At 45.5% G+C, this 27,478-nt stretch overlaps 1 protein-coding gene across 6 annotated transcripts in view; it reads right to left on the bottom strand.

Annotated features, from left to right (window-relative positions):
* NEGR1 (neuronal growth regulator 1) overlaps window positions 1-27,478 on the bottom strand; it is a 322,390-nt gene continuing 294,912 nt past the window's right edge. For all 6 annotated transcript variants that reach the window (XM_080603526.1, XM_080603533.1, XM_080603527.1 and 3 more), the window contains one exon: window positions 1-27,478. In XM_080603526.1, the coding sequence (XP_080459652.1) occupies window positions 27,354-27,478 (125 nt within the window). In that variant the 3' untranslated portion in view covers window positions 1-27,353.

Here is a 27,478-nt window from a genome sequence, read left to right as displayed (position 1 = left end):
ATACAGCCAAAATGTTTTATTTGGGCAATACAAATACAATCAAATCAAAAATATCACAGATTTTCGTACATTAGTAAGAAGTTACTGTACACTTGAACAGTTGCCATTTTTACAGCTAACAAAGCTTACCTTTATTAAAATGTATTTTCCTCTCACATAAAATATACACTTTTCACTGACGTATTTTACATCATACACCTCTCTGGGATAAGAAACATTTCACAAACAATGCACAACAGAGGCCATCTTCTCTAAACCCATACAAAATATTACATAGAAGCGGGAAACACTGGTATATCCTACTAGGCTGCAGCCCCCAAATGTCATAGTCTGTTGCTACTAAAAATACTACATGCATCATAAAATGCTGTACATTGTTTAAAGTTTGGACTTGTCAGATTTGATCATAGTTCCACACAGTACTTTATAGTAAGTGCTAAACATCAATGTTGTATTAATGGCACGCTGACTCTTCCTTTGTGTTCATATGTGCAATTAAAACACCCTCGAACAATGTTCCTAATGCTAGAGCAAATGCAAATGATTCTGCAATATAACACCAGGGCTGATTGCTAGATACCCTGCGTGCCTTGCAGACACAGTCTGCTTGCTCCCTGTTCTGACAGCACAATAAACATCTGAAATGAAATCCTTGATCCATTGAAACAAATGGAATTCTTGCCATTGACTTCACTGCAACCAGATTTTAACCCTGCAGTGGTGTTATATTTCCCTTACAATTAGTACAATATAAAAGGAGGAAAAAAAGTTCCGTGAAGAAAGGTTCCAGCCATGCTGCAACACAGAGATCACTGGCAGCAAGCATCTCTATAATGCCAGGTTTCCATAAGAGCTTCCCCGGGGACTACCAAGAACCATTTATTCCTTTATAAACAATTTCTGATTTAATTTGGAGAACAGATGCAGGAAATAAATATATTCTTCCCTATAGGCTGTTGCTGAGCTTTGGAAAGAATTGAGGACTCTGTTGACTCCAGGTTAAACTCATTAAAAAAAACAAAAAACAAAAGAAAACAGACAAACAAACCAAAAAACAGAAAATGTCACTGCATTTTAATCCTGGGAGAAGTTCTGCTGTTCACCTAACCAAGTCTTTTCTGACGGCCTATGGCAAAGTGATTTTCTTCCTACCCATTGTACAGTAGTAAGGTCACAAGGAAGTTACCGAGTGGCTTTGGAAAAACATTTCTCTAAGTTTTGAAGAGGCTCTTTCTTTCACTCCAAATATCAGGATCTGCCTGGCTACGCAGACGGATCCGTTAGCACTGCAGCATCGCTCCTGTGACGTTTGTTCTCCCTTGGCTCGCATCCCCTGCCCAGGGCCGCCCCTGGGTGCTGAGCCACGGGCTGCCGCAGGTACCGGGAGGAGGTGCTGGGTGCCCAAAGCGTGGCCAGCTCCTGTGGCTGGGACCCCCGGGCACCTTTCAGACATCAGCATCTGTCTGCTCGGGCTGTCACCCCTTGCCAGGGCTTCACACAGAAAGGCCCTGCCTGCCGCCGCTCCTCGCTGCCGAGGGGTCCCCTGCTGGGGCTTCTTGGGCTACCTTTGGAGTAGGGATTGCTCCTCCAAAAAATCCTTCAATCCTCGTAAATAAGGCATCCATGTAATTTAGTTACTGTAAACCGCTTTTTAAAAACTAAACCCTCACCCTTTCCTGTCACCTTGAGATGATTTGGTTAGAAACGAACAAAAAAGAGCAGTATATAAATCTATAGGTACAACGCTTCTGATCGTAACGCGATGTACAACCCACAGCCTGACTCTAGAATGAAATACAGCCAGAAGGAACGTGAACACAGGGAAAAGTAACTCAACCATCTCCCGTTACCCAGGCGTTTGCTGTCCCGGGATGGCTTTATCTCCTCTGCGGACAGTGGCCCTGCAGGCTAAGGGGCTGCAACGTCCCTGAGCCGCGCGGTGCCACGCGGTGCCACGCGGTGCCACGCAGTGCCACGCGGTGCCACACGGTGCCATGCGGTGCCATGCGGTGCCACGTGGTGCCACGCGGTGCCACACGGTGCCACGCGGTGCCACGCGGTGCCACGCGGTGCCATGCGGTGCCACGTGGTGCCATGCGGTGCCACACGGTGCCATGCGGTGCCACGCGGTGCCACGTGGTGCCACACGGTGCCACACGGTGCCACGCGGTGCCATGCAGTGCCATGCGGTGCCACGCGGCCACGGGGCAGCTGTAGGGAGGGAGGGAGACCCCCGTGGAGCCCAGCACCGCACGGGCACTTGGCCAGGCCGAGGTGTGTGTGCAGCGGGAATCGGTTTTCAGTGTTGGGTCTGGTATTTGAGAGATGCACTGACCTGGCTGGGGCTTAAGCCAATATATTCAGTTGGGCTTCACTCCATCAAACCCTACAGGAGCTTTAGAAAAGTGCTTTCTGTGCTGCTGATTGATGATGTTTAAGCAGAATTTGATGCAGTTGGATTCACACTAGGCATGGGAATGTTTTTTGCGGCAGTGCAAGGGTGACCAGTGTACTGTGATGAATTATTTTTCCTTGGATTCACTTGGCTTATGCTGTTATCAGCTATAAGCAAGCTGGAAAACAAACAAATACAATATCTGATCTTTTGACACGGATGCTGTACATTGACTCACAGCAGAAATTTCATCAGCAGAAGACAGATAAAGGTGTGATGGGTATCATCCATAATGTGAAATCTGGCTCTGACATGACGCGAGTGGCACATTATACTGAAGCATTTCAAGTTGCACTCAGCATTATTCTTAGGTTTACTCTGTAATTTATGCAACAATTTACTTGTGAGAAAGCTGCCCAAGCAGAATGGCAGAAGTTGGCCAGAAGTATGGGCAGAAGTTTTTCTTTTATCTACATGATATCACAGTTGTTCTGGAATAAAATAGAGCATTATTTCCCGACATTTGCTAATACCTCAGCTAAATGTTTACAGTTCTGAAATTCATCAAGAGTAGATTGTCATAGCTAATTTTTGTTCAGTCTGATTATTAATAATATCAGAAGAAATTTACCTAATCTAAATGAAGCTGAGGTTTTGGGCAGTATAGAAAAATAATGGTTTCTTTTACACTTAAGCTGTGTGTGGAGGATAACTTTAATACATGTAATTATATCTGTGTTTTTTTAAATTCATGTCTTGTGTCTGAGTCCATGAGCATGCAGTGCACCCTTCCTTTCTTTGGATTACTAGGATATATTTCATTCAATAAGGTCGATTGTAGGAAACATTTTGTAATTGCTTAGTATTAGCGTGTCTCTTTTACCATGCCCCTGAATGAGATTCAGACACCTCTGTTCATAGGCAGATTTTCATTCTTTTACATGTTTTAATGTCATTGTTCTACCTCACTTTCTGTAGAGTGGAAATGAGATGGGAAGCCCAACATTTACCATGAATGCACGATGGAGATTCATACATACATGCACTAGGCCTAATTCCACTTTCTGCAATATTAATCCCGGCATGGTTTGCTTCACTTAAACCACAAAGGTTCCAGGACTGCAAATCTGACGCTGCAGCAGAACGCGGCGTTTTGCAAATTCCTTGTTTGTGTGCACGGCTCCTCTGTACATGCATACGTGGTTACAGAGCAGCTCTGCAAAGCAACCCGGCTGGGGATCAGGAATGTGCTGCCAGGTAAAAAGCCCTGCTGCACAAAAGCACGTACCCAGCTCAAAGGTGTCAGAATTTGTCATGGGGAAGCCAGCACTGGCACAATAAAGGGAAAATCTGCTTTCGCATGGAAAATCTGGAGGTTATGTACAGCATTTACAGAGCTACAGAAAGAGCTCTACTATTAGAATAACCTGGTGGTGCTCTCTAGCACACTGCCATATGGTCCATGAGTCAAACTCCCAAAAGTTAGAGCTTTTCTTTTAGCCTTAGGATAAAGGGATTTGTACTTCCATTTTGATTTTGCACTTACTTTAATAAGGGCATTTTTTAATTGTGGGCCATCAGTTATAACATCACACATTACACCTGGCAGATTCCATTTAAAATACTCTTTTTGAAAGAATAGTTTTTATACTTGCAAAATAACACTGAGGTTCCAGTAACTTATTGTGTAATAAAAGGAATATTGGTCTTTTGCAAAAAGACTTCTTAGCATTTAAGATATTAAAATTAATGGAAAAGCATTTGTTTTCATTTGCCACCTGTGTACAAAATGGATGCCCCTCTCGGGGCAGCCGCCAGCTATCCTCGTGCTGTGTTCCTTCCACAGTTTTTTTTCCATTTTTTAAGGCTCATCTTAATAAGCAGTATTTCAATTCTCACTTCCTCGGGTTCGTCCAGCTGGGACTCTCACAGGCTGTGCACACGAGCACGAGAGCTGAGGACCAACCCCGCAGCCTCTCTCAGGGGTACAGCAAGCACCCCTCCACGCGAGGCAGCGTGCGCTCGAACAGTGCCCTGCAGCCCAGGCAGCCCCGAGCGGGGACGTAGCAATGCTGCTGGTCATGCTATGAGGGGAAACATGCCTCGGAGCCGGTGCTGCGCTCCACCCACCCTTTCATCTTCCATTATTTGCAGGGAAGTCATCACATTACCAAGCAGAAATCATTTGCTAGCATTAATCTGATTTACGTAGGTGAAGTATTGTACAAATGTTTACTGTAACTGCTCGCAGTTGACACAGGAGCTTTATGTTCTGAACGGATGAATAATGCCAGGCTTTCCCTTCAGGCTCCTTAATGCTTTTTTGACCTTATTTGCTTTTAAGTAGCTTTGCCATCAAAAGCTGTAATTCTGCTGAGTGATTTCCCAAATGCAAGAGGAGTCCTACTGAGCAGCACTTGCCAAGTCTCACAGTGTGCAGCATCACTCTGCATGCAGGTTTTACTACCGAGTGATTGCATTCTGCAGCCCAGCTAGTACTGCCTGGTAATTAAACAGCAAACTCGGGCAGTGTAAAGGTCAAACCTGTCAAACCTGCCAAAACAAAGGCCACGTGTGTGCGGGACTCGGGAGATTGAAGACCAAAGTCAGCACATATGAGATATCCATTCATTAGATCAAAAATTAAGACTTGCCACGGTAAGCAAATTATTTATCGTAGATGTACTGCATGAGAAAGTATTTAAATGATGAGGCTGCTGCACATGGTTTAAAATGGGGTTTAGCTTTGTAACCTGCGTCAATTCTTATATCAACTGTATTAATTTTTTGAAAGAGGCATTAATAACAGAAAGTAATTTTGCTCATAAATTTACTTTGATCTTGTTTACAGAGCTGTGTAATCAAGAGCTGGTGCTTGATAGCTAAGATTGGGTTTTATCTGTCAAGCTTTTTAAGCTATTAAATGCTAACAGAAAGATTCAGCTTTGAATGTGGGGTTCACACTCTAACTTTTTATGCAGACATATTTAATAGATATGACAACATCTTGGGCCCAGGATATAATACAAAATATACCATATTGTGATACATGAGACCTGCTCCGTAAGAAAAAAAAATAAGTACATTATGGTAGATTTATCGCACCCGTGGGTGTTCGTAATTCATTCCTCTTGTCCTAGAAACGAGCTTTGAGCTACCCCTTATGGAACTCATCCGATCTGCTGTATGTTTTTCACAGTTAGAAATAATTCAGACCCTTTTAATAATTTGCTATTCCAGTTTTAATTGGAAAAGCCTGAGATGGTTGTTGCTTCACTGCTTTCTAACATAGCCTGCCCCTGGTTCACAGAGGTCAAACCAAACTGCAATAGCGTAGCTGGACTGACATCGCATTTAAATCTGGTGTTGCACTGTAATTGATTTTGCACTGCACACAGAGTGTCAATTAAATACAGTATGGAAATATTAAATGGATATACTTGAGCCTTCTGTTAATACAACTTTTTCTCCCAGCTCTGTCCTTACAGAACAAAGCCATGCTATCAACGGCCATGTTCAGCTGAGGCTCCTGCAGGCACGATTATGATATTCCTGGAGAGAGACCACCCTGTGCAGAGGTCCCATTGACACAAGGTCCCTGGTCCCATTGACACAAGGTGCCCAGATTTTGTTGAAGAAAAATTGAGAAACAACCATTTTGCAAAACTCTATTTGATGATGTTAAATGTATTATTCTTATTATTATTAATAATATGGTACGGGATCGAATTAGCCAAATTGCCCTACCTGGTGACTTGTGCAATGTCAATGAGAGTGGGGACATCTTTGGTGCTAGATCATTATCTGTATTTATCAAAGTAGAGACAGAAGTGGAGCAACAACATTATTTGAATTGCTGTGGTTATGAAGAAATACAAAAATGATAACTGCTGAGTAAATGTTAATAGAAAACATTGTCTACTGGTGACAGTAAAAGGGTAGTATCCATTAAGAAGAAAAAAAGAAATCAAATCCCTAAGAAAGCTATTTTCCCTCTTGTCATAATGACCAATACTGTTAACAGGATTTCTAATGGATATTTTATACTCTTCCCTAGAAGTATGTTACTAATAAAAATCTTACTTTATTATATTTTATGTATTTATTTTCAGCATGTAAAATGTTGCAGGCATTCTGTCTGCTGAAGCAGGCTGGTAATTGTGCTTTAAAAGCCTGGGTAAGCTGCTTCACAAAAGACACTGATGATAATTAGCAAACCAGCCCATCAGAGTTCAAACACTAAGTATTGACATTAGACTGAAAAGAGAGCTAATTCTGAAACAAATGAGAAAATTCAGGGCCATTGCAGGTTCACATTATTCATTCGGTTCCTGTGACCAGCTGAGTCCACGGGCAGTGATGCGCCTCAGCTCCTCCTCCAAGAAGCACTCCAGAACATTTTGCAGATCTGCATTGCAGTTGCTTTATATTTCCAAATTCCACTAGTGAGGCATTCATTTTTAGGTCTATCAGATTAGCATTGGCTTCATTTTCCTGACCAAGAGATATTAGAAAGACATGCAATTAAGTGTGGCATACTTTGTAAATAAAGTAAAAGTTTGTAATTTAGAGTAAGCACCCTTGAAATGGTCAGAATTATTTGGGCATTATTGGGCATTAGCAATGCTAGAACTGGTCTTGTGCAAAGTCTTTTTTTTTTTTTTTAATAACACGACACTTTGAGCCTGGTCTTTTTATTGCATAAAGCAACTCCAATGACAGCTATCGAAGCTACAAATTGCTAATGGACATTTGGGGTCTCTGCGGTGTTACAGGCAGAGTTCTACTTGAAAAGAAGGATGAAAAATAATGTTTTATTCCCTGGGTTGTGCAAATTTCATCTATTTCACAGCACAGAGAGACCTGGTTTGGTCCCCCAGTGACATCTTCACCTCTGTTTCTCCCTGTGGCTGCGAGAGCCCTCTCCGAGCCAGGACTGCCAGCCCCGACTCCCCCTGTCTCCGTGTGTCCCAGGGGACGTTCGGCAGCACCCTGCCCTTGCGGGGAGCACGCCGCCACAGCTCCCGAGGATGCCTCTCTGCTTTTCACCCCAACCTCTGCGACTTGTGGGCTGCCCTAAGACATCTACAACCTGTTCTCATGATCTGTGGCACTGGACAGGCATGAGAGAGCCCCCAGGAAGTGCTGTGAGCAAAACCAATGGGCAGGGGCTGAAAAAACAGGTACACCTCCTGCAGCAGGTGCTGCTAGTGCACACCTGGAGGTCTGATTTTAATACATTTTTAGTGGAAGTTTTACTGTGCTTTGATTTCAGATGAAAGGCAACCCTGATGATATTACATATATACTTCATCCTGCTGATAAGCCTAATGAATGGTGCTCACCTGAGCAGTCCATTTACTTACTGCAGAAAATCACCAGCACAGAACATCTCCTCTCCCTACTTGTTTTTAGGGTCAGGATCTATATCTTGGCTAATTTATTATTATTATTATTTTTTTTCTAGATAGATAAAAATTTTAAACAAAATCTGTATTTTAAGTCATGGTCCTCACTTGGCAACCACTGAGCATATTATATATACATGTATGTTTTCAGATCAAATTATTAGTGCAGCAGAATTCTTATATTTATTCCAATTTCACTGTTCACCACTCAGCACAAAGCCAGAACTGATTTGTAGTTTGTAGTAGATCACCTTAAATAGCCATTTACATTACTTGTCAAGAAGTGCTTTGATTTTCCTAATCTAGTTATAGCTCTAAAATATGTAGTATCATTCAGATATTATTGTCACATTGTCTCTTTAATACTGAGCTCTGTGTTGCAGGACTTATTTATTCTTTTAAGTTGTCTTATGCTATGATAATGTACTAAGCCTTTTGCTCCGGATCACTAAGGAAAATGCATCTGTGAAAAACAGACAACCCAGAAGCAAGGCATTAATTCAGGGCACTGCTGTTTACTGCTCTTTAAAATCCTCGCTGTATTAGGAGAGTAATTAAAACATCAGCTAGATGCACTAGTACCTGGGGCATTTGTACTCAAGGCATCAATACAACATTGTATCCCTAGGCTTCCAGATTGCTGCAATGTAAAACAGAACAGAAAAAAAATCTAAAGTGTATCAGAGAGACAAAATAATCAATAGTTACAGGCTATCAAAGATGAGGCAATGCTTCCTGAAAGTGAGGGGCACATCACCCCAGGTCTGCCCTGCAGCGCCCTGCCAGGTTGTGCCATGCACTGCGGCGCTGCAGAAACCACAGAAACATTTGGCTATACCAAGCTAACGCTGCTAACATTTTATTTCTTGTCAAACTGAACCTGATTGTTTGGAATACATATACTCCCAATTCAGTGCATTATACATTTTAATTGAAAAGCCTGACTCTGTAATGAGAAGCAATCTATTTTACATCCGCTGATCTAAGAGAAGTGAATAAACAATCAAGCTGATCAGCCTGTGGCATGTTTAGTACGGCTGTCAGTCCCGTGCTTGGCGTTCTGCAGGCTGGTAGAACAGGGTAGTGCTGGACGAGCTGTCCTCAGCTCTGCTAAGGCTCTCCCCAGCCCTCGTCACCTCGCTGTCGGCTAACGCCTGCCAGCCGGAGCGGAGCTGGGCTGAGCGGCCGCCGAGGCAGGCAGTGGCCAGCGGGCTGGTGCAGGACAAGAAGCACACCTCACTCCTGCCAGCAGAAAAGAAGCATGATGGCCCTGCCTTCACCAGCCCCACTCGCAGCCCCCCTGCTCCTGCTCTGTGCCCAGGCAAAGCAAGGTGCCCATCCTGCACGGGCACAGCGCGGCGCGACCAGGCTGCCGGGAAGTCCCACGGGCTGCCCCTTTGCTTTGCGCAGACCATGGGCTTGGTCTGCCCATGCCTTAACTTTTGTTTTTTTCCCCTGTTTGCAGACATTGGGCGGTGTCTCGGGAAGATGGCAAACACATCGCAAGGCAAGCCAGGAGCCTGGGGTATGCGCCTGGCTCCGCTGGACTCTGCAGGCTGAGGAGCCACCACCGCCTGCTCTGCCGCTGCTCCCTGCCCCGGGGGGCGGCACGGGGATGGCCCTTCGAGGGGTGAGTGCTGCCACAGCACGAGGCCCCAGTGTACAACCCGTGGAGAGCACCGTGTCTCGACTGCATTGCTTGGGAAGCAGCGGCAGTGCTCCAGATGAGACCCCACAGCACAGGGTGCTCCGTTCCCACTGGGAGCCTGCTGCCTTTCCCTAGCCCGGCCCCCCATAGCTGTTGCTGAAGCCAATAAAAGCTTCACACACAAAATCTTTACAGCTACTGCACGTTTTGTCTGCCAGATGAATCACGTCATTGCAATCACTTTTTTGTCCAGTGGCCCAACACTGAACACCAGCATAAAACCAACCACCCGAATACAGTCAGGCACAGAGGCTGCCATTGATTTTAAGGTGTTCTTGAGATAGAAGTGCTGCTGAGGTCTAAGCTGCTTTAAATTCTAAGGATCGGCAGAAATTTAAATTCCACCTGTTTTGTACCTAGGTTTTCATCAGAAGTCGAAGTGTAATGTGCTACATAATTCTGGCACCAGCTGAGCAGCCAGCTGTGGCTGAGTCCATTTAGAAAAGAATACATCCTTTACAGATGAGGACTGATGCCACTGTAGTCCTGATGGGTGTACTGTATTTAGGACTGAACTGATACTACTATGAATACTTTTTTTCATGCAGATCATTTCAGTGCCAGTACCAAGCAACACACTGCAGAAAAACACCAGTTCTTAAACTCACACATATCAGATTATTTCAATATATTATTCATATCACCTTTGTATTCTACCACATTTTTAAAATGTGTTTATAGGAAAGTGCTCATAGAACGTATTAGCATTTGACCAGAATAGGGTATTTAATTCAGCATGCAAGCATTGACAATGAAGCACATATTATCCCTCCTACACGCCATTTACTGTCATTATAGTCGCCTACATATATTAAGTTATTTTGTTGATGATTATGGATGAATACTAGCAAAAGAACTTTGTGCAAAATAAAACCCAGGTTGCCCACCATCTGAGAACAAAGGCGAAAAGGGCATAAACACATGGCTCGGCTTGCAAAAGATAAACTCATTGTTTTGAAACTATCTTGGGAAAATTAAGGATTATATTCAGTCGTCTTTTACTTGTAGCAGTGTGGCATAAACCTGATGCCTTCAAGGTTTTGCTCTGATCAGATTTCTGCTCCTGACTCTTTCTAAACACAAAAGGCAGCACTGTGAGCACCAGCCAAGGCTTCAGTGGAGCAAAGGGAGAGAGAGACCAAGGGAGAGTGCGATGCGGTTTCCAATCTGTGTCATTTTCTTGACCAAGTCAGTAGGCCAAAAGATCATGTAATTTTTCATTGCTGCTGCCTTCATCAGACAACTGATTTATTGCTATAATGGTGCAGACTCGCATGAAGGATGAATTAATTCCCCACAATATGTAAATGTTGTATCTGGTATCATAGTCATTTTTATCCTGTGTGCAGTGATATGCACTTTCGTAGTGCTGTACAAATTAATGATTTTGTTGACATTCATGTAACTGGTGTCATTATATTAGAGCCAAGGCTCTCTGGTGATGTCACTGGTGACAAACTGGGAATGGTCTGGAAGATTCACCACCAGTCTGCTGGGTCCCCGTTTTAACTTGTTCTTTTGTGATGCTCTACATCAATTACTCTCTGCAGAGTTGACTCAGTGATAAGATCTTCAGACCTATATCCACAGTACAGACTGGCCCCTGTGTTTAACCCTTGTGCACGCCTTGTTTTGCAACTGAATGTTGCCGGGGAACTCCTGTGTGCTCCCTCTGGGTCTGCACTTGACACCAGAACACCTCTGAGATGGTGTTGGGGGAAAAAAAAGGACTCTGGATTGCCTATCCTGTCTGAGTCTGAGCTTGTCAATGTATCTCACTGCTCATCTTTGATGCTGGGGCGAGGGGGAGGTGTGCGAAATGTGTGTGACATGTAGCTGGGGCCGAGGACATCTGAAGGCTGAGCAGATGGAGGCAGGGAGGCCTCCCCTCCCCAGGGCAGAGCTGGGGCTCTGCGGGCCGCCTGGCACCACATGGGGTCAAGGTGCTGCCAGCACCAGCAGGCAGGACACTGGGGCAGGAGACCAGGCCCCAGGAGCACAACCCGCGGCCCAGCACAGCCCCCATGGCCCTGCTGCACCGAAAGGCTTGAGGCGAGGGCACGAGGTCCCGGCAGGGACAGTCCTATCTCCCTGAGCAGAGCCTTTTGCATCCTAAAAGGTGGTTTTAGAAGCTACTCTGACATACGCGATGACTAATTTCTCCATTCAGTTGACGTTTGTCACATCTGTAGGAAAATAGCCCTGCCCAGTCTGCCAGGCCTCCCTGAAGCCAAGCGCAGAAGCGAGCAGGGGCTGCCAGGCTGCCTCGCTCGGCTTCAGGGCAAAGCGATGCTAAGCAAAGGCATAGACAAAACAGAACAATGCCCCGTGCCAAGACCTGATCGCATCTCCTCCAAGAACTTGTACAACCCAGCAGCAGACCTGGTGAACTTGGGTTGCCCAAGCTCAGGTTTTGGACGTGCTGAGGACCCTTTCCATGAATACGCAGGGGCAAACCAATTTACCCACTGTAAATGACCACTGTTGATTCTGGTGAGGGGAAGGAACAGGTTTTGAAGGCCAGGGTATACATCAATAATACAATAAGAAGAGATTTTACAGGAAAAAAAAAAAGAGTTTGTTTTTCCACTGCTGTAACTGGATGATTAAATCACCTAAGGGTCTTGCTATGTGATTCTTGCTTTTTAGATAAAAAATGCCAAGCAATCTACACCAGTTTAGGTTGAAGTATAAGCTTTACATGGTATTAAATTTATAGATCAGGATTTCTTTGAAGGCTAGCTGACTGGTCATTTCGACCTTATCTAAAAGACATTAGATCAAACTAAACAGAAACTAATACAACCACCTGATAGCCAGAAGCTCATTAGGAGAGCAGGTCTGCCTTGATTTTCACTCTAATTGCTGCTCTGACTGTGTGAGGAGGAGGCTACGTGGCACTGCATCTCCCGCTGGGGCGGCTCCTTATCTTGGGCAATTTTCGGAGTGCATGTTCTGTGCCGGCTGATCGCATCGGAAAAGCCAAAGGATTGCGGAGCCGAGCGCTCAGAGAAAGGAGACGCGTGCCCGTGCAGATGAAGTGCTGAGATCTGTGCCTGTAGCAGCCCACTTCAACAGAACGTGCTGAGAGATTTGTTCAGAAACAAGCAAACAGATCTTGCCAGCGCGATTGTGTTGCCTTCTGTAGAATAATGCTGCCTGGATACTGTTCTGGCAAGCCATGAATCTTTTTGTGCTTTCTGATTACACTGTAAATCTCCTCTCTCATCTGTCATAAAGATTGATTTTTCCTTTATTGTTTTGTCAGTATATGGTTTTATCTCTTCAAGCCCCTTCTCTTCCCCTCCATCCATAATCTGACATTTTGCTGGAAGTGAGTGTTGTTTTGCTATCGTACCGCGCGGCGCTCTCCAAATGAGTCGTGCAAATTAGCAGCCACCATAACGAGTCACGGCCCGCAGCGCCCAGCACGGCGTGACCTGCAGCCTGCTGCCCGTCGTGGGCCTGCTCCCCATGGGTGCTCCTCGCCCTGCTCCCAGGGGCCTGAGCCTGCAGCGGCACCAGGTGTGCCAGGGCAAGGGCTGTGGCCGTGGCCGGGTCCCAAGGACTTTGACTATGTCAAATTACTGCCTGTACCAGTGAATCTACTGGTTTTCCTCTGCCCATTACTGCGGGGTAATGTTCTACTGTGGGAGGGCATTTAGACCATCCAGTGAATGAAGGACACCACCAACTTTCTCTATTCCATCCACAGTGGTTTCTACTTGATTTCCACAGATACAAGAGACTTTGATGATAAGATCACTCTTAGCTGTGGATGTAGGATGAGCAGAGGCAGAACACAGTGTTCATAAGCCGCGGTGCAGTCTCTGCTACGAGTGCTGCTAATTGTACTATTAGTTATGCAGTTTTAAGCGGAGGCACAATCACTCAGTCCACAGCCTTAGCACACAGTGTACGAGCTGGCTGCTTGTGATGGCACCTGGAGGACTTCTGGCCACGTGCAGGCTGTGCTGTAAATCACTGGCCTTGTTTGCTATGCTCAAATTCTCTGAGAGAGCTAAAAATTTGGCATACCATTGATTTAAAGCAACTTTCCGTTTATAAAAATGCACGTGGGACGAAGACATTAGAATAATAAATTCTGATGCTTTAAATCTCTATGAACCATTTTATAACTGGAGCTATTTCACAGCCCTGGGATCTCAGGTGAAGGGAGAAAAAAAAATGCCCTGTGCCCAGGCATCCAGCTCAGCTGGGCACATGAGCCTGACCAAGCACTGGGTTAATGCATTAGCTGATCCAAAACCTACCCAGGGTGACAGCCAGCTGCCCCACGCAGGATTTGCTCGGGATGAGTGGAGGAGAACAAGCCCTTCCCCACCCACTGTGGCGTCCCTACACCAGCAGCACCCCTCCGCCTGGGGACAGCCACCAAGCAGCTTTTTTTTTTTTTTTTTCCCACTTTATCTTATTTTTTTCCGTTACTCTGAAGTACTGGGCCAGCGCCTGTGCTGGTGTGGACCTCTCCCCCGAGTTTTATACACATACTGGAGCAGATGTTAGAAGTATTAGTGGAGAGGCACGCTGCAAACAGCTTTATGATGGTGGGACACAGAGCAGTCCAGCTGGGGGAATTTTGGCAGACACAAGCAGGAGGCCCACCTGTACCTGCCCCTCAAGGTCAGCCTGACTTTATGGGTAGCGAGGGAAGACCTGCTTACAGAGACATACAAACCCAGTCAATCCACCTTGGGTTTACTTTGCTTCCAGCCTCATTCTTATCCCTAGTAAATCCAAACCTCTTCCATAGCAAACCCATTGCGCACCTTTCTGTGCCTCAGCGCATCCACCACAGCCCCCTGGAAGGTCACAGCTGTGGTCACATTTTTTTAGGCAGCTCCTCATTTTCTTAATACGAGAGATTTCTAAAGTTAATTATGAAATCTCTAGTATTAAATATTCAGGAACACTTATTTTTGAATACCTCAGGTTTAATTTAGTTTCTCTGAAATTTTAATATCTTGCTTTAATATTTAATGTTGCCCTGACACGAGTATAGAAATTTAAAGTCTATTCTTTGAATGAAACAAATCCTGGATTTTTATATGGAAAAGGATGAGATAAGGGAGGTAAGGGAAGGGTCTGTCTTACATGGATGCAACTCTTTTCCTAACGGCCATTGCAATATTTCCAAAAAAAATTCCTTTTTGCACTAGTGCTTTAATGTAGACTCAGGTATGCAAAACATTTTTCTTTCTTCCCTGCTAATTGTCAAAGACTGCAGTTGTTCAAAAGCTGGCAGCCTGTTTTGGGTCTTCCGTGCCGCTCACCTATCAGGCAGTACCTGACCCGCACCGTGTTTTGCACCATTTGCAATTAGGGCTGGTGCTGAGGAAACGCTCGCGGAGTTTTTGCCAGGGCTGCACAGCATGCAGTAGGCATGCGGGTCTGGGCAGTAAAGTGGGCAGCAGCCTGCGTTGTTTGGATGCTTTGTGGGTGGGAATGGCCGCGTTGTCCTTGCACGCTGCATTTACTGCTTCGGTGCCGAGCAGGTCGGTGCTGCAAGCACCATGTAGCTGGCGGGGGGGGGGGGGGGGGGCGAGTGCTGGGGCACGGCTGAGTGTGTGTGTACGTGTACGTATGGGGCACTGCAGGCTTACTCGGTTCATATGTCAAAGCTAAAGACTTTCTTAGTTATTAAAATCTGACTCAACTCTTTAACGTGTTTTACAGCAGATTACCTTCAAAAGGGAAGCATTACTTTTTTTTTTTTTCTTTCTTTTTTTCCAGGTTAGCTGCCTAATTAACAGGCACCATTAATTTGTGAGCTGCATTCAAAGTGAAATGAGTAATAGAAGCTTTGTGAAATTTTCTAAGAATCTGCGTTAGAGTCAAGATGTATAAAAGCACTTGGAAAAAAAATCACAAACTGACATGGTTTAGTGTTTAAAAGATATAGGCGAGCCTGTAGCTGGGTGAGAACTGAACTTGTCTTGGAAGAAAAGGCTTCTTTTTATGGACAGAGTGTGAGACTCGCCCAGAGGATTTTGCTGCTGTGTTGTTCAGAAGGCATGGGAAAAACATCAGCTAAAGGTGAACGAGCCAAGTTGCTAGGTGCTGAGTGTCAAAGAGCAAGAAAATATGTGTGAACATGCAAAATAGCAGCAGGATTATTATCACAAAGGCTCTCCGTGAAAAAGAACAGGATATAATAGGGCTGATTTTGAAAAGCAGTTTTGTCCAGTTCTGTGCCTGCAATTTTATATGAACTCATAATGCTGATGCATCTTTATGGCCACATTTTATGCACTTAGGTGATCACCTACCCAGCTTTTACTGCCAATCAGCGAGGTTTCCATGGGCCAGATATCAGGTACCATTATTCACAGAGTGTAATAGCATGCACAAGTAGTCTCACCAAGTCAACTGGACTTGGTGCAAGTACAACTTGGCGCGGATGAGGATGTCACACTTGCTGCAAGCCTCTGTCTGTGCTGCGTAATTATTTGTGACAACTCGGTGTTATTTTCAGACCTGAGGACACAAAATCAGCTAAAGCCATTTAAAATCACTGGTAAACAACTGCACACACACACAATGCACGTGGCTTCTTGCAACCAGTTCTCAGCATTAGCAATAGATGATAAGCATCTCTCTGGCCACATGTTTATCAGTGAAGCCCGGAGAAACATTTGACGGGACTGCTTTGACTGCTTTGTGTGCCATAGGCACCTATTTCAGCCCAAACTCTAAGCACAACACCCGAGAGCTCTGCACGCTGACTTTTGGGTCCAGGTCTGTGTCAGGCTGGATAACAGGGCGTGGGCATGAGCATCTCTAAGGCGTCACTTCCCACAGTGGGAAAGTGCTCCTCTAGGATCGGGAAGAACTTCGCACGGTGCCCAGAGACACTCATTCTGCAGCTTTTAGGACTCTGAATCTTAGTTTCTGAGAAGTTCCTCAAAAGTGAACTCCAAACCCTTCAAACAGCAACCTCCTGCAGCTGAATCAGAGAGGAGATCAGCTGCAGCCCAGGGTAACCTGGCAGGGAAGCTGGCTCCCGTGATTCACTGCTTGTCCTGGCCCAAAGCCCTCTCCTTTACGCTTGGTTTTTCTCCTTTCACTTTTTCACTGTAGCCTTTTATGTCCTGCTATAAACAGCACGTTGAGGATCAGAATAAAATTATTCTCTGTATAGCCTGAATAGTTGAGTGCTCTCGTTTCTGAGATGTCCCAAGAGAGGTGCAACGAGACCAAGCTGGAGGATGGAGCAGCGCGGTGCCAGGAGAGGGCAGGAAGCTCGGAGCTGCTGTCCACTGCATGAAGAAAAGATGCCAGATGCAATCTTTTATTTAACTAATTGCTATTTAACGTGTGTGTGTGTGTGTGTGTGGTTATTTTGTGGGGACGTGCATTCAGTGCGGCTAACTGGGTGTTTTCTGGAAGCACCCCACCGATGGGAGGGGAACGGGGGAGCTGAAGGAGCAGCTGCGTGCAGCGGGGTGCTCCTGTACAGACAGGCTGGAGGTGCGATAACGGCGAACTTGGCTTTGGGAGCATGGAAAAAGGATCACAATGAAATGTGAGCTGACTTCTATTCTTGCTCCCATGTCAACTTGGCTAAGACAATCTCGGTTCAGGATTTGTCCCTGTGAGAAGACACCTCTATTGGCGAGTCAAGCCAGGTGAATAAGAAACAATTTGAGGCTTGAAGAAGTTAAAAAAGTGAAGACTGCCATGGTGTGATGATGGAAATTCATTAGCTCCTGGCTGAATAAGTACCTACGATTCTCTTTTAATGTAAGAGCTCTGCCAGCTTGCAAAGGAGCAGATGTGCACACAAGATGGATAGTTTCAAATAGTCAAAATACAGGTTTTTTTCTTTAGCGATTATCTTTTTTCATCTCAAATAAATCCAGATTGTGCATAGTCTGGAAAACAAAACAACAATATTTGGAGAGAGGGAGTGTTTATTTAACAGGTGGCTTATTTAGCAAATGGTTTACTCTTATAAAAATAATATTCCTGTAGTATTCTGCAGCAGTGATTCAGAACATATGAGAGCGGTGAGGCGGTTTTTTGGGTTATTACTTTATGTGGGTTTGGGTTGTTTTAATTAAGAACATCTGCGGGAGCGCTTTGCTAAGTGCATTTGCATATCTGCTGCAGATTCAGGGCTGGGAGCTGCGCCCTGGCGTGCCGTCGCCCCCTCCTCGGAGCAGCGCAGGAGGTGGCAGCAGGCGCCTGTGGGCAGGGGACAGCACACTGCTGGGCGAGCCTCCCAGCGCCAGGGGGTTAGGCAGAAAAAATCCATCACAGAGATTGCCAGTGGACCATGACAGCCACCCTTAGGCACGGACCTGACACTGGAATGCTATTGCCGACAAGCAGCAGCTGGTCCTAGGGGGAAAAAGAAGGAAGGGGCTGGGGAAAAATAAGGAAGGGGCTGGTGCTGAGCTGCGTGCCTGGTGCCAACCCCTGTCCGGTTGGACAGCGCCTGCCTGGGGCACCAACCTGGGCCGGGCTGAGCCGTCCTTGCCCAAGCACGGCGCCGCTCTTGGCTCCTCAGTCACCCTCACTCAAACCTGTCAGTTCTGGCAAGGGATTTGGTTGTCTGGAGGAAAGTGCATGGCCCCTGCAAAGAGCACTCTGCACAAGCCAGTGCTGTGGCTGGGGAGAGCAGCCTGCGGGGTCGGGGCTTTGCCTTCAGCCCCGGCACGGACCCTGTAATGGGTCTGCCTTGGTGACAGAGGAGGTGCCATCACATGAAGGAGTGCACACATGTTCAGCTATGGAATAAATGTATATTTTTTTATACCTCTTCTAAACTGGGCATGATGGCTGCACTGCAACTTGAGCTATTTTAATAATACTCTGTTGAAAAGTAAATGATGATTACACACAGATTTGGCTCACTACCTCCAGGAGACTTGGCTTTTGTTTTAACATCTCTGCCTTCAACAAATACAAACCACGGGGTGTTTTTTCTCCTATACTTGTTTTGATCTTACTAACCCTTCCAAACGCCAGCTGAGGTGAGCGGCTGGGTGCTACCGAGCAGCTCCGCACAGCCCTGGGGAGGGGACACGGCCCCGGCCCCGCGGGGCGAGGGGAGGTCTCTGCCCCTGCACCCTCTGCCTGTGCCGGGGGAAGGCAGGAGTTCTTCCCAAAGAACTTCTGATTTATTGCAACATTAAAGAACTTTTTACGAGTCACAGGTTTTGCTAATAGTGTGAGCATTACCTGTAGGCAAAATGCCTTAATAATCGAAATAATGAACACAATAGTTAAAAGCGATTATTAAACTAACAGCCCATGACAGCTAGCTGTTGTGATTGATTCACTTTAAGGCTCCATCCCTGTATTTACCATTACTATTTGCCATTTACCACAACAGTGTCATGTTTTTTGGTTGGGACAGGAATTAGAAATTAAGAACTTGTTTGGGGAGAGGTTTTTCTTTTTGTGCCAGGACTGGCTGACCCCCTTGTTGTCAGTGCTCATAGGAGATCCATGCTAATGCGGATTGTCTTAGATGAAGAGCCTAGCAGTAATAATTGCACATTTCACCATATGCTAAAATAATTACTTTTCACAACCATCAACTTGATGAAGAAACAAGGAAAAAATTGCATTTCAAGACCGCAGTTTGTCAGAAAAACAAAACATTTAGACAGTAAAGGACGAGTCCCGTGCCGTCCTGGCAGAGGTCTCGGCCGAGACCAGCAGAAGGCAGAGGCCCCCAGAGCCTGCCTGTGGGACAAGCCGGGCGCCAACGCAATGGCCCGCGGGTCGCGCCTCGTCCCCTGCCCAGCCCACCGCCCCAACACTGCCCAGCAGGCCAGGAGTGCCTACTGGAGCCGTGCCCGATCGCAGCCAGCTCGCTGTGGGGCCGATGTCACCACCTGGGGACCAGGCACAGCGCAGCGGGCACGGCAGGGATGCAGGGACATAATCTATATTTAGGTGAATGAATCTATATTTAGGTGAAAAGAGCTCAGAGCCTAATCACTTGGGAAGTTTTCTACACCAAACGCCAGCAGACCCTCCTCCTCCTCCTCCTCTGCCGAGGGGAAGCAGGTGCTTTCTGCAGCAGCGGGCCTGATCTGTGACCTTCACATGTTTAAAGCATTTCAGAAGTATTTCGGTCCAAAACTCTCTGCTCCTTTCTGTTCATTAACCTTTACCGGAGTGCTAATTCTGCATTCAAATCGAAGGTCAAAGCCCTCGGCCAAGGTTTTTCAGAAGAGCCAGGCGCCTTCTGTCAGACCCTCTGGCGAGAGCCATCACAAGGGCAGAGCTCAGCGGTGCCTCGCAGCCACCGTGCCGCCGCCGTGCTTCCCGAGGGCCTGATGCGAAGTCTGGCCTGGGAGCAGCTGCTCGGGGAGCCAAGATGCTAGGGGTGATTAACTTTCTGAAATTAATTTTAAAAACGTACTCTCTTACATTATGGTCTGTTGCAAAAAGGTGCGTAAGGCACTGAAACAAAGGCTGAAACACTTGTCCAGACTCCCGCGTCAGAAGTGACACCCTGTCAACGCTCAGGCATGTTTTCCGCCAGGCATTTCATCCGCAGGGGAGGCAGAGCTGCGCCCACACCCGCCTGCGGTGCCGCAGCCACACGGAGCTGTGCTCGGATGAAGACTTGGACACTGCACCCCGCGCTGGTGCCAGCAGCCCTTACGTGCCCGGCGTAGGGAGCGGGGTTTGGCTGAGTCAGGTAAACGCCACTGAGCTTTCGGCTGTGTGTGTTAAACCAGACCTGTTAGAGAAACACGAGGTGTTTCCTCGTCCCTGCCACCTGCCAACAGCGAGGAGCTGAAAGGACAGCAGCGGAGGGGAAGCGACGCCCTGCACCCCGTGCGTGGCCGCGGCAGCGGCTCTGGGAGTCAGCTAACGCAGGAAACACGCGCTGATGGGACGAGGCACACGAGCAGCAGAGCAGCACGCGACTTGTACCTTTGCTTTAGAAAAGAGGAAACAACAACACATGGAAGGGCTTTTGGTGCTGGATGCCTCAGCAGTGCAGTGGGGCTGGCCTGGGCTGGAAAGGGCAAACCACTTTGCTGGTATGTTTTTGTCACGACATTTACATTTGCAGCCTTTGGAACTAAAGCAGGCTTGGTCGGAAAAGGCTTTTTTAGGGATACCTGGAGGGAGGTGGGGTGGGACCATTACTCTCTTTAATTGGGCTTGTTGCTCACCTGCAGCTACAGCACACGGCTGCGTCTTCAGCTGCTTCACAAGCTTTACTCAAACATCCTGTAAAAATTGCCCCGAATTGTGCCTGCGGGGAAGGGGCCACATCCCAGGAGCAGCGCCAGGCGTTCTGTCCATTTGCTACCAATAAGCACGGGGTGAAAAGGATACGTGCACGTGCCTTTGATGAAAGTAATTAGAAACGATTCAGAGGAACTCAGGATCCTTAACACTAAATCCCTTTTGTACAGAAAACAGTGGCAAACGAGATCTGTTTCTTTCCCAGCCCAGGCTCTCAGGCTTTTTAAAAGCCTGGGGGAAGTGAGTTTGCAGTAGCTTACTCTGAAGTTAACTTTTTTTTCTTATTGTAATAGATGTAAAAAGGTCAAAGTTAATGAAGAAAATAGTGAATTTGAAGTTCCGTGGAAGAACAACCCAGTGCTTTTAGCAATTCACTTAAATGAGAGAGGAAAACCAGTTCCTTTAACATTTTAAAGCTTTCGTAGCCTAATGAACCGTGCTACCTCCCGTAGCTTCTACAGAGCCGAAATTTCCGCGAGAGGCTGTCTCATTAGCATGGAGTGGGAGCAGCCGGCCCAGCGCGCTGCGGCTCCCCAGGACACTTCACCTCTCGCGCCCGCACGCCCCAACGGAGTACTGCTGCCCGAAGCGATGCGTCAGAAACGCTAAACACATCTAAATGACTACACCTTCGGACCCGAATTAATCTCCCTGTCGATGAGAAAAGTGTACTTTCGCATAAGGAGGAAAAAAAAAAAAGGCGGGTTGGGGGAGGAGAGAAATGAGCCTGCCATCTCGCCATTAGACACATAGCAGAAAACAAGGCTGCTGCTGCTAAATGACATCTTTAAGGTTTATTCTCACTTGTGGTTCACATTTAAGTTGCTGTCGCTGAGGTTAATGGGAGTTATGTGCTTATGACTGTAATGGTTTTGATAAGTGGAAAAGCTGATGTTATTGCACATAAATCGCATCATGTAATGTGCGAATTGTGTTTTGGTTTTGGCTGAAAAATAATAAAGAGAAGGATGGATGTGCATTAGGAGAGAAGAGATTTTGCCCTCTGGATACCAAATATAATATATATCATCATTACAGGCATTTTTTATCTGGCAGCATAAAAAAAAAGGTTTGGAGGAATAATGAATACTTTCATATTTGGAAGATATGAGGGGAAATTCCTGTGGCCGTAGTGGCAGCAGCAGTACGATACCGACTCCCTCTCACCTTCCTCCAATTTTAAATTTTTGGGAAATGTAATTTATCCTGCTAATGGGGGATCAGGTTTACCTGGCAGCGCAGCAGCCGCAGAGGCTGTGCGGGGAGCTACGAGACGATGAAAGCGACTCTAAGTGAAATGACTTTCAGCTGTGTTATTCTGCTCTACTGTCTGCGGTTCGGTTCAGAGTTCCTCACGTCAGAGTGCCCTGGTGTGCCCGAGTGGCAGCAAGAACAGGTCCCTGCACTCCTCCCGCCACAGGGACGGCGGCTGGCATGCACTGATGGGAGCCCCACGGGATAATTCTGGTGGCCCAGCCGTGGGGACACGAGGCAGAGCTGGGGCAGGGGACGCCGGCATTGGCCTGAGGGCCTGGGGCCCGCAGCTTGTCCTGCCGTGCAGACTCATGGCCCACCAGGCGACCAGAAAGCTTCACGCCTTTAAAACACAAATGACTGAAAACTAAGTTTCCGGGATGTGACAAGTATGCTGATCTCCACTTCCCTAGCACAGGGATTTTCTGATCTAAAGGAACCTTTGAGCTCCCCAAGAATTAGGCAGAAAGTTGGCAGAAAGTGATAGGAGCAAACAGGTATTTGCTCGGTGCTGTCAGTGCCCTGGTGAGGGATGCTTTTGGAACAGCAGTCACCCAGAGTCCTGCCAGGCTGTCCCAAGACCCTTCTGCAGCAGCCTGGGCTGTGTCCCGGTGTGCCACGGCCCTTCCTGACCGCTGGGTGAGATCCCTCCCTTGCCTCAGCAGGGAAGGAGCGACCCAAAAGCGGAGCCAGCGCAGCCTACGCGTGCTCACCGCACCCGTGCGTGTGCAGCGCGTGTTGGTTTTGGCTGAAAAAGTCAACTCCCAGAGTAAACTCCTCCCTCTAATTTTTAATCTATTAATCTATTAAGGCTGAACGAAGATTTTCTATTTCTTGTTTTTAAAGATTTTTTTTGTAATAATTTGTTGTTTAAAAGAGTTTCCTGTTCTGTGCTGGGGGGGCTCTGGGTGCACTGGCACGTGGGTACGCTGGGTTCCCACAGGTCCCTGCTGCTGCGGCCAACGGGGGGTGCTCGGGAACGTCTGGCTGCCTTCGGGGCTCAGGTCACTGCGGCGGCCAGCTGGGGCTGTGAGTTACGGTCCCATCAGCCGTCCTCTTCCCCTAACTCCTGGGGCCATTCCACTGCTGCTGGAGCCCGTGGTCGCATCTCCCCGTCTGATGGCTGAGCCCGAACTGAGGCCAAGACAGGAGGGAGAAAGGTGGAAAGCTCCGGAGGTGAGGCTGAGCAGGGACAGAGCAGGAGGACAGGCGGGGGTGGGCAGTGCAGTGTCCCCAAGGGCAGGAGGTGGAGGGAAGGCGAAGGCGCCCGGCTGGGAAGGTGGCTGCACGCTGAGAGCGAGCTCTTGGGCCCTGTGACCGCACGCTGGGGGTCTCGGCCCCGGGGCTGCCCCTGGCCCAGCTTGGTGCTGGCACAGCTCCGAAAAGGGGCCCGTGCACTGCCAGGGCTAAAGCTAAAACTTCATTTTTTTCCTAAACTTCCTCACACATGTCAGTTTATGCAAGAATTTTAAAATTAGTTAAGATTCTTTTAAAAGAAACTGAATGTTCTTATTCTCTTTTTTTCCCTTTTTTTTTTTTTTTTTTTGGAAAGAAACAAAACCTCCCATGGCAGGCTATGAAATATGGATTATTTACCTCCAGACTGGGCACAAAGCTGATCCAATCTCAGAAGTAAATGCATATCTAGTCTTTAAGGCATATTGTTTATCCATGTAAATACATATTTTGGTATACACATTCTTTATAACACAGTTATGTGGAATAAGCAGAGATTTTGGTAGGCGTAACATTTACCATTGTTGGTCTAGAATGCTAACTCTGAAAATGTGCAAAAAAGCAGCTTTTCCTGGTGATGGTTTTTAACACTCCTGTATCTTAAAAACAGCACAGTTTCTAAAAAAAATATATATATTGAAAAGTTTAAAAAAAGCTGTTTAGCTATGAGGAGTATATTTCCTGCCAAGTTATAAACCCTTGAGAAACTGCATTTGTTCAAGAAGTTGTGAGACATCCTTTAATTCAGTATCAGTATAATCGTGATCAGCAACGGTATAATTAGAGCATCATTGCTTCTGTGTACGTCACCGATGCAATGGTAATTAGCAGACCTGAGTTATTGCATGAGTAGGAACTTACGGTGTTACAGACTTCGGGGTTTCCAATGTGGACAACGATCTTAATATAAATATTCAGTTATACTGCTTGGAGCTAAGCCATTTATTTTTCACGTTTTAAAGGTGGGAATAAATATAATAATATTTGACCAACAGATATGAACAGTATGGGTTAACCATTTGAAGAAGCGTAGAACATACCGTCAAACAGTCGCCTAAAGCAAACGCACCCCACAAACTAAAGGGTGAATGGATTTTGTCAGATGCTGTTGAGTTCAACTGGCAGCAGTCTGCACAGTCTGCGTTGGAAGAATGTCCCAGTAAGTCCCAAACTGCACAATTACCGGTTTACCGCAAGGAACAGGTTAACCGAGGAGCCAAGTTTCTTTATTCAATCAATACTGCCTATAGCTCCGATCCTGCAAAAAATCAAGGCTGCTTATCTTCATGTACCACGCCCTTTGAATTAACCGGTGCATAAAGGTAAGCGCCTCTGCCTCCGTGCGGGGCCGCAGGACGGGGCGGTCGGCTCCTGCCGAGCAGCCTGCAGAGCCCAGCGCCGTGGCACCGAGGCACACGGGGCGCCTGCGCGAGCCTGAGCGCACGGGGCTGAGCGGGTGGGTGCGCACGTGTCCGCTGCTGAACACGCAGCTCCGACTGGTATTTAAGAACCTATCTCATGGAAGAAAATGCTAAATGCTATTGGCACCTAGGAATATTTGTATATATATATTTTTTCTTTTTGGACTTGACAACAATCATGTCCCCACAAATTTAAGTGAAAATTCAGAGGTGGGACCAAATGCCTTGTCCATGTTACCCAGTGGCTCTGTGTCTGCTAACAGTCATACCTCATTCCTCATTTTCTTCACATTTAATAAAGCTGCTGTTCATTCTATTCTGTTGCTGGAATTGTCAGGTTTCAGATATTAGGAATCACTGAAATGAAATATATAATTGAAATATATAATTTGATCCAGCCCCAGAATACAAACATCTCTCAGTTTTACATGAGACGTGGCATACGAGTTGGGTTACTTGTACCCCTTTTTCTGTCTTCATAAAACTGTACTGACATGGTATCTGCAGCACCTGTTTCTTATGAAGGGATTCTAAAACATAGCACTTTAAAGCTGCAATACAAGGGAAATCAGAATATCAGGACTGTGTATAGTATAATTTGAATTGGTTTTATGCCATTTCCTTAAAGAATTAATTTTGTCACATTATTCAAGGTTTTTTAAAAAATGCCACATTTCTCAAAATAGTAACTGCTCAGCACACAGCTGCAAATGATATAATAGAAATAGTACAACCTGTCACTGAACAAAAGCAGAGTGACCTAGGACAATTTATTGCCATATTTTGGAGTCAGCATATTTCACTTTATACCCTGCATCTGAGCTAATCAGTAACAACAACAGGTTCACCACATATTTGAACTACTTTTGAGCATGGGACAGTATATATAGTGAGTCTAAGCAAACTCACAGTTTGCCTTTTCAGAAAGTGGGATATTTGTAAACTTGGTTTGGAACTGCTGCCTATGCACAGTACTCATCTGGTATTGCTAGCTACAAAGCCTTGTTGTTAGGAGAAAGAGTGTCATATTTATAATAATTGTGTCACCTATTAGAGTTCACATACAGAACAGGGAAATAATAATGTAGATAATGGTTTTATTATTGTTGTCAATAGGGGATCTTGTATTCAAAGGCTGCTGGACACAGTCATGTCCCAGCAATTTACATGGATGGCATTTTTAAATTCAGCTGTAAACTGTGAGCAACATTTTGCAATGATGCAGTATGGGGCTGCTTAGAAAAAATTGTAATGTTATATGCTATTTTGAAACTTGATCCTTCATTGAGGTTAATGAGAGTCTTATCTTGATAGACTGCAGTCCTAGGAAATCGTGTATGAGAACTAAACTGCTGTGGTAAGCTATTTGTACAGTATTAGTATGTCAGTAATGAAGTCCTGTCTGTAAAGATGCATCATTGACGGCAGCATGCAATTCAGTACAATTATTAGAGCAACCTTGTTTTAATATATATATGTATTTTATATATATATTATATATATATAAAATTCTGCTTGATACTTTATGTATTTTCAGATATCTAATATTTAAAAGCATCCTTTATCATTGCTAAATTAGCCAAACCAGTACAAAATTAAGTGCAAGAAAAATACCAATTCACATAGTTTTTGTTTTTTTTTTTTGTCAGTAATATAAAAGGGACGATTTAGTTTCTGGCATTTACAGCCATTTAAGAATCCTGATTTAGAATGACTAAGAGAAACCTTCTTACATTCAAAAGATGTCTCAAAATAATTTGTGTTCTCTTTTGTAATGGGAAAACTAGTTTTTTACAGAGATCATCTACTGCTTAGTAGATGGGAAAAAAATAAAAGGAATTGGTGCTATCCTTCACTGATTGCCTAAAAATATACATCTGAAGCAGTTCCATTACCCACTGGAGATGGGAGAGGAGGTTTTCTTTCTAGTCAATAGCACCTTCATCCTCAGTTAGAGATTTGTTATGCTCAAAAGGATGCTTTAGCATTTCCCAAAACACATTCCAAATTTGTTGGAGTGGAAGAGGAAAGTAGTGTTTTATGAAGGCACACCCATGCTGAATTTGCAGGAAAAAAGGAAGAAAACAAAAAGCAGTACTGCACAATGCAGTTATAATACAAGGCTCATTCTTGAAACCTGAATATCATGCTGGAAGAAAATCTAGATATGTGTAATATTCTGAAGAGCTATTTTGAAGGCAATATTGATTTTTTTTTTATCAAAAGAAAAAAAAAGTTTCTGTGTAAATGTGGATAGAATGTTTTTAAGAAGGGTACTGAATGTTGTATTGCAGCCTTAAAGAAGCACATTTTTACTGCAATATTCTTTTTCTTTTTTTTCTTTTTTTTTGTAAACTACGGTCTGCAACTCAGCAGACCATGACTGAATGCTTTTGAAAACTTGTAGATTACAAACATGAAATCACAATTAATATCCTCTAAAAGTAATTTCAGAGCTTTCACGTCTTAAAAAAGGACAATGTGTACTGCTTCACAAGGTAATGCAGCTAATCAAAAAAGGAGTAGAATTAAAGTATTTACATAATGAGCAATTCTACAGAAGGCGATCATCCCCACGTAAGCACTGCTGATTATATCCCACGCTGCTTTTAACAAACTCTACCAGATTGGATCCAGTCATCAGCACTTTCAGAGAATCCTTAAAAGCCTTTTAGGGTTCTTTACATTTAGTGCAGAATGATGTTCTTCAGGTAGAATATGCTGGTGAGAGAGGACAGTGTCAACACAAGGTACCAGCAGGAGAACAGGACTTCGGCATCACCGGTGATCCCATACTGGGCTGTACTGGGAG

This window comes from Anser brachyrhynchus (assembly GCF_964034855.1).
Source record: "Anser brachyrhynchus genome assembly, chromosome: 8".
Lineage (NCBI taxonomy): Eukaryota > Metazoa > Chordata > Aves > Anseriformes > Anatidae > Anser > Anser brachyrhynchus.
Note: the sequence above shows the minus strand (reverse complement) of the source record. Positions and strands in the feature narration are given on the sequence as shown.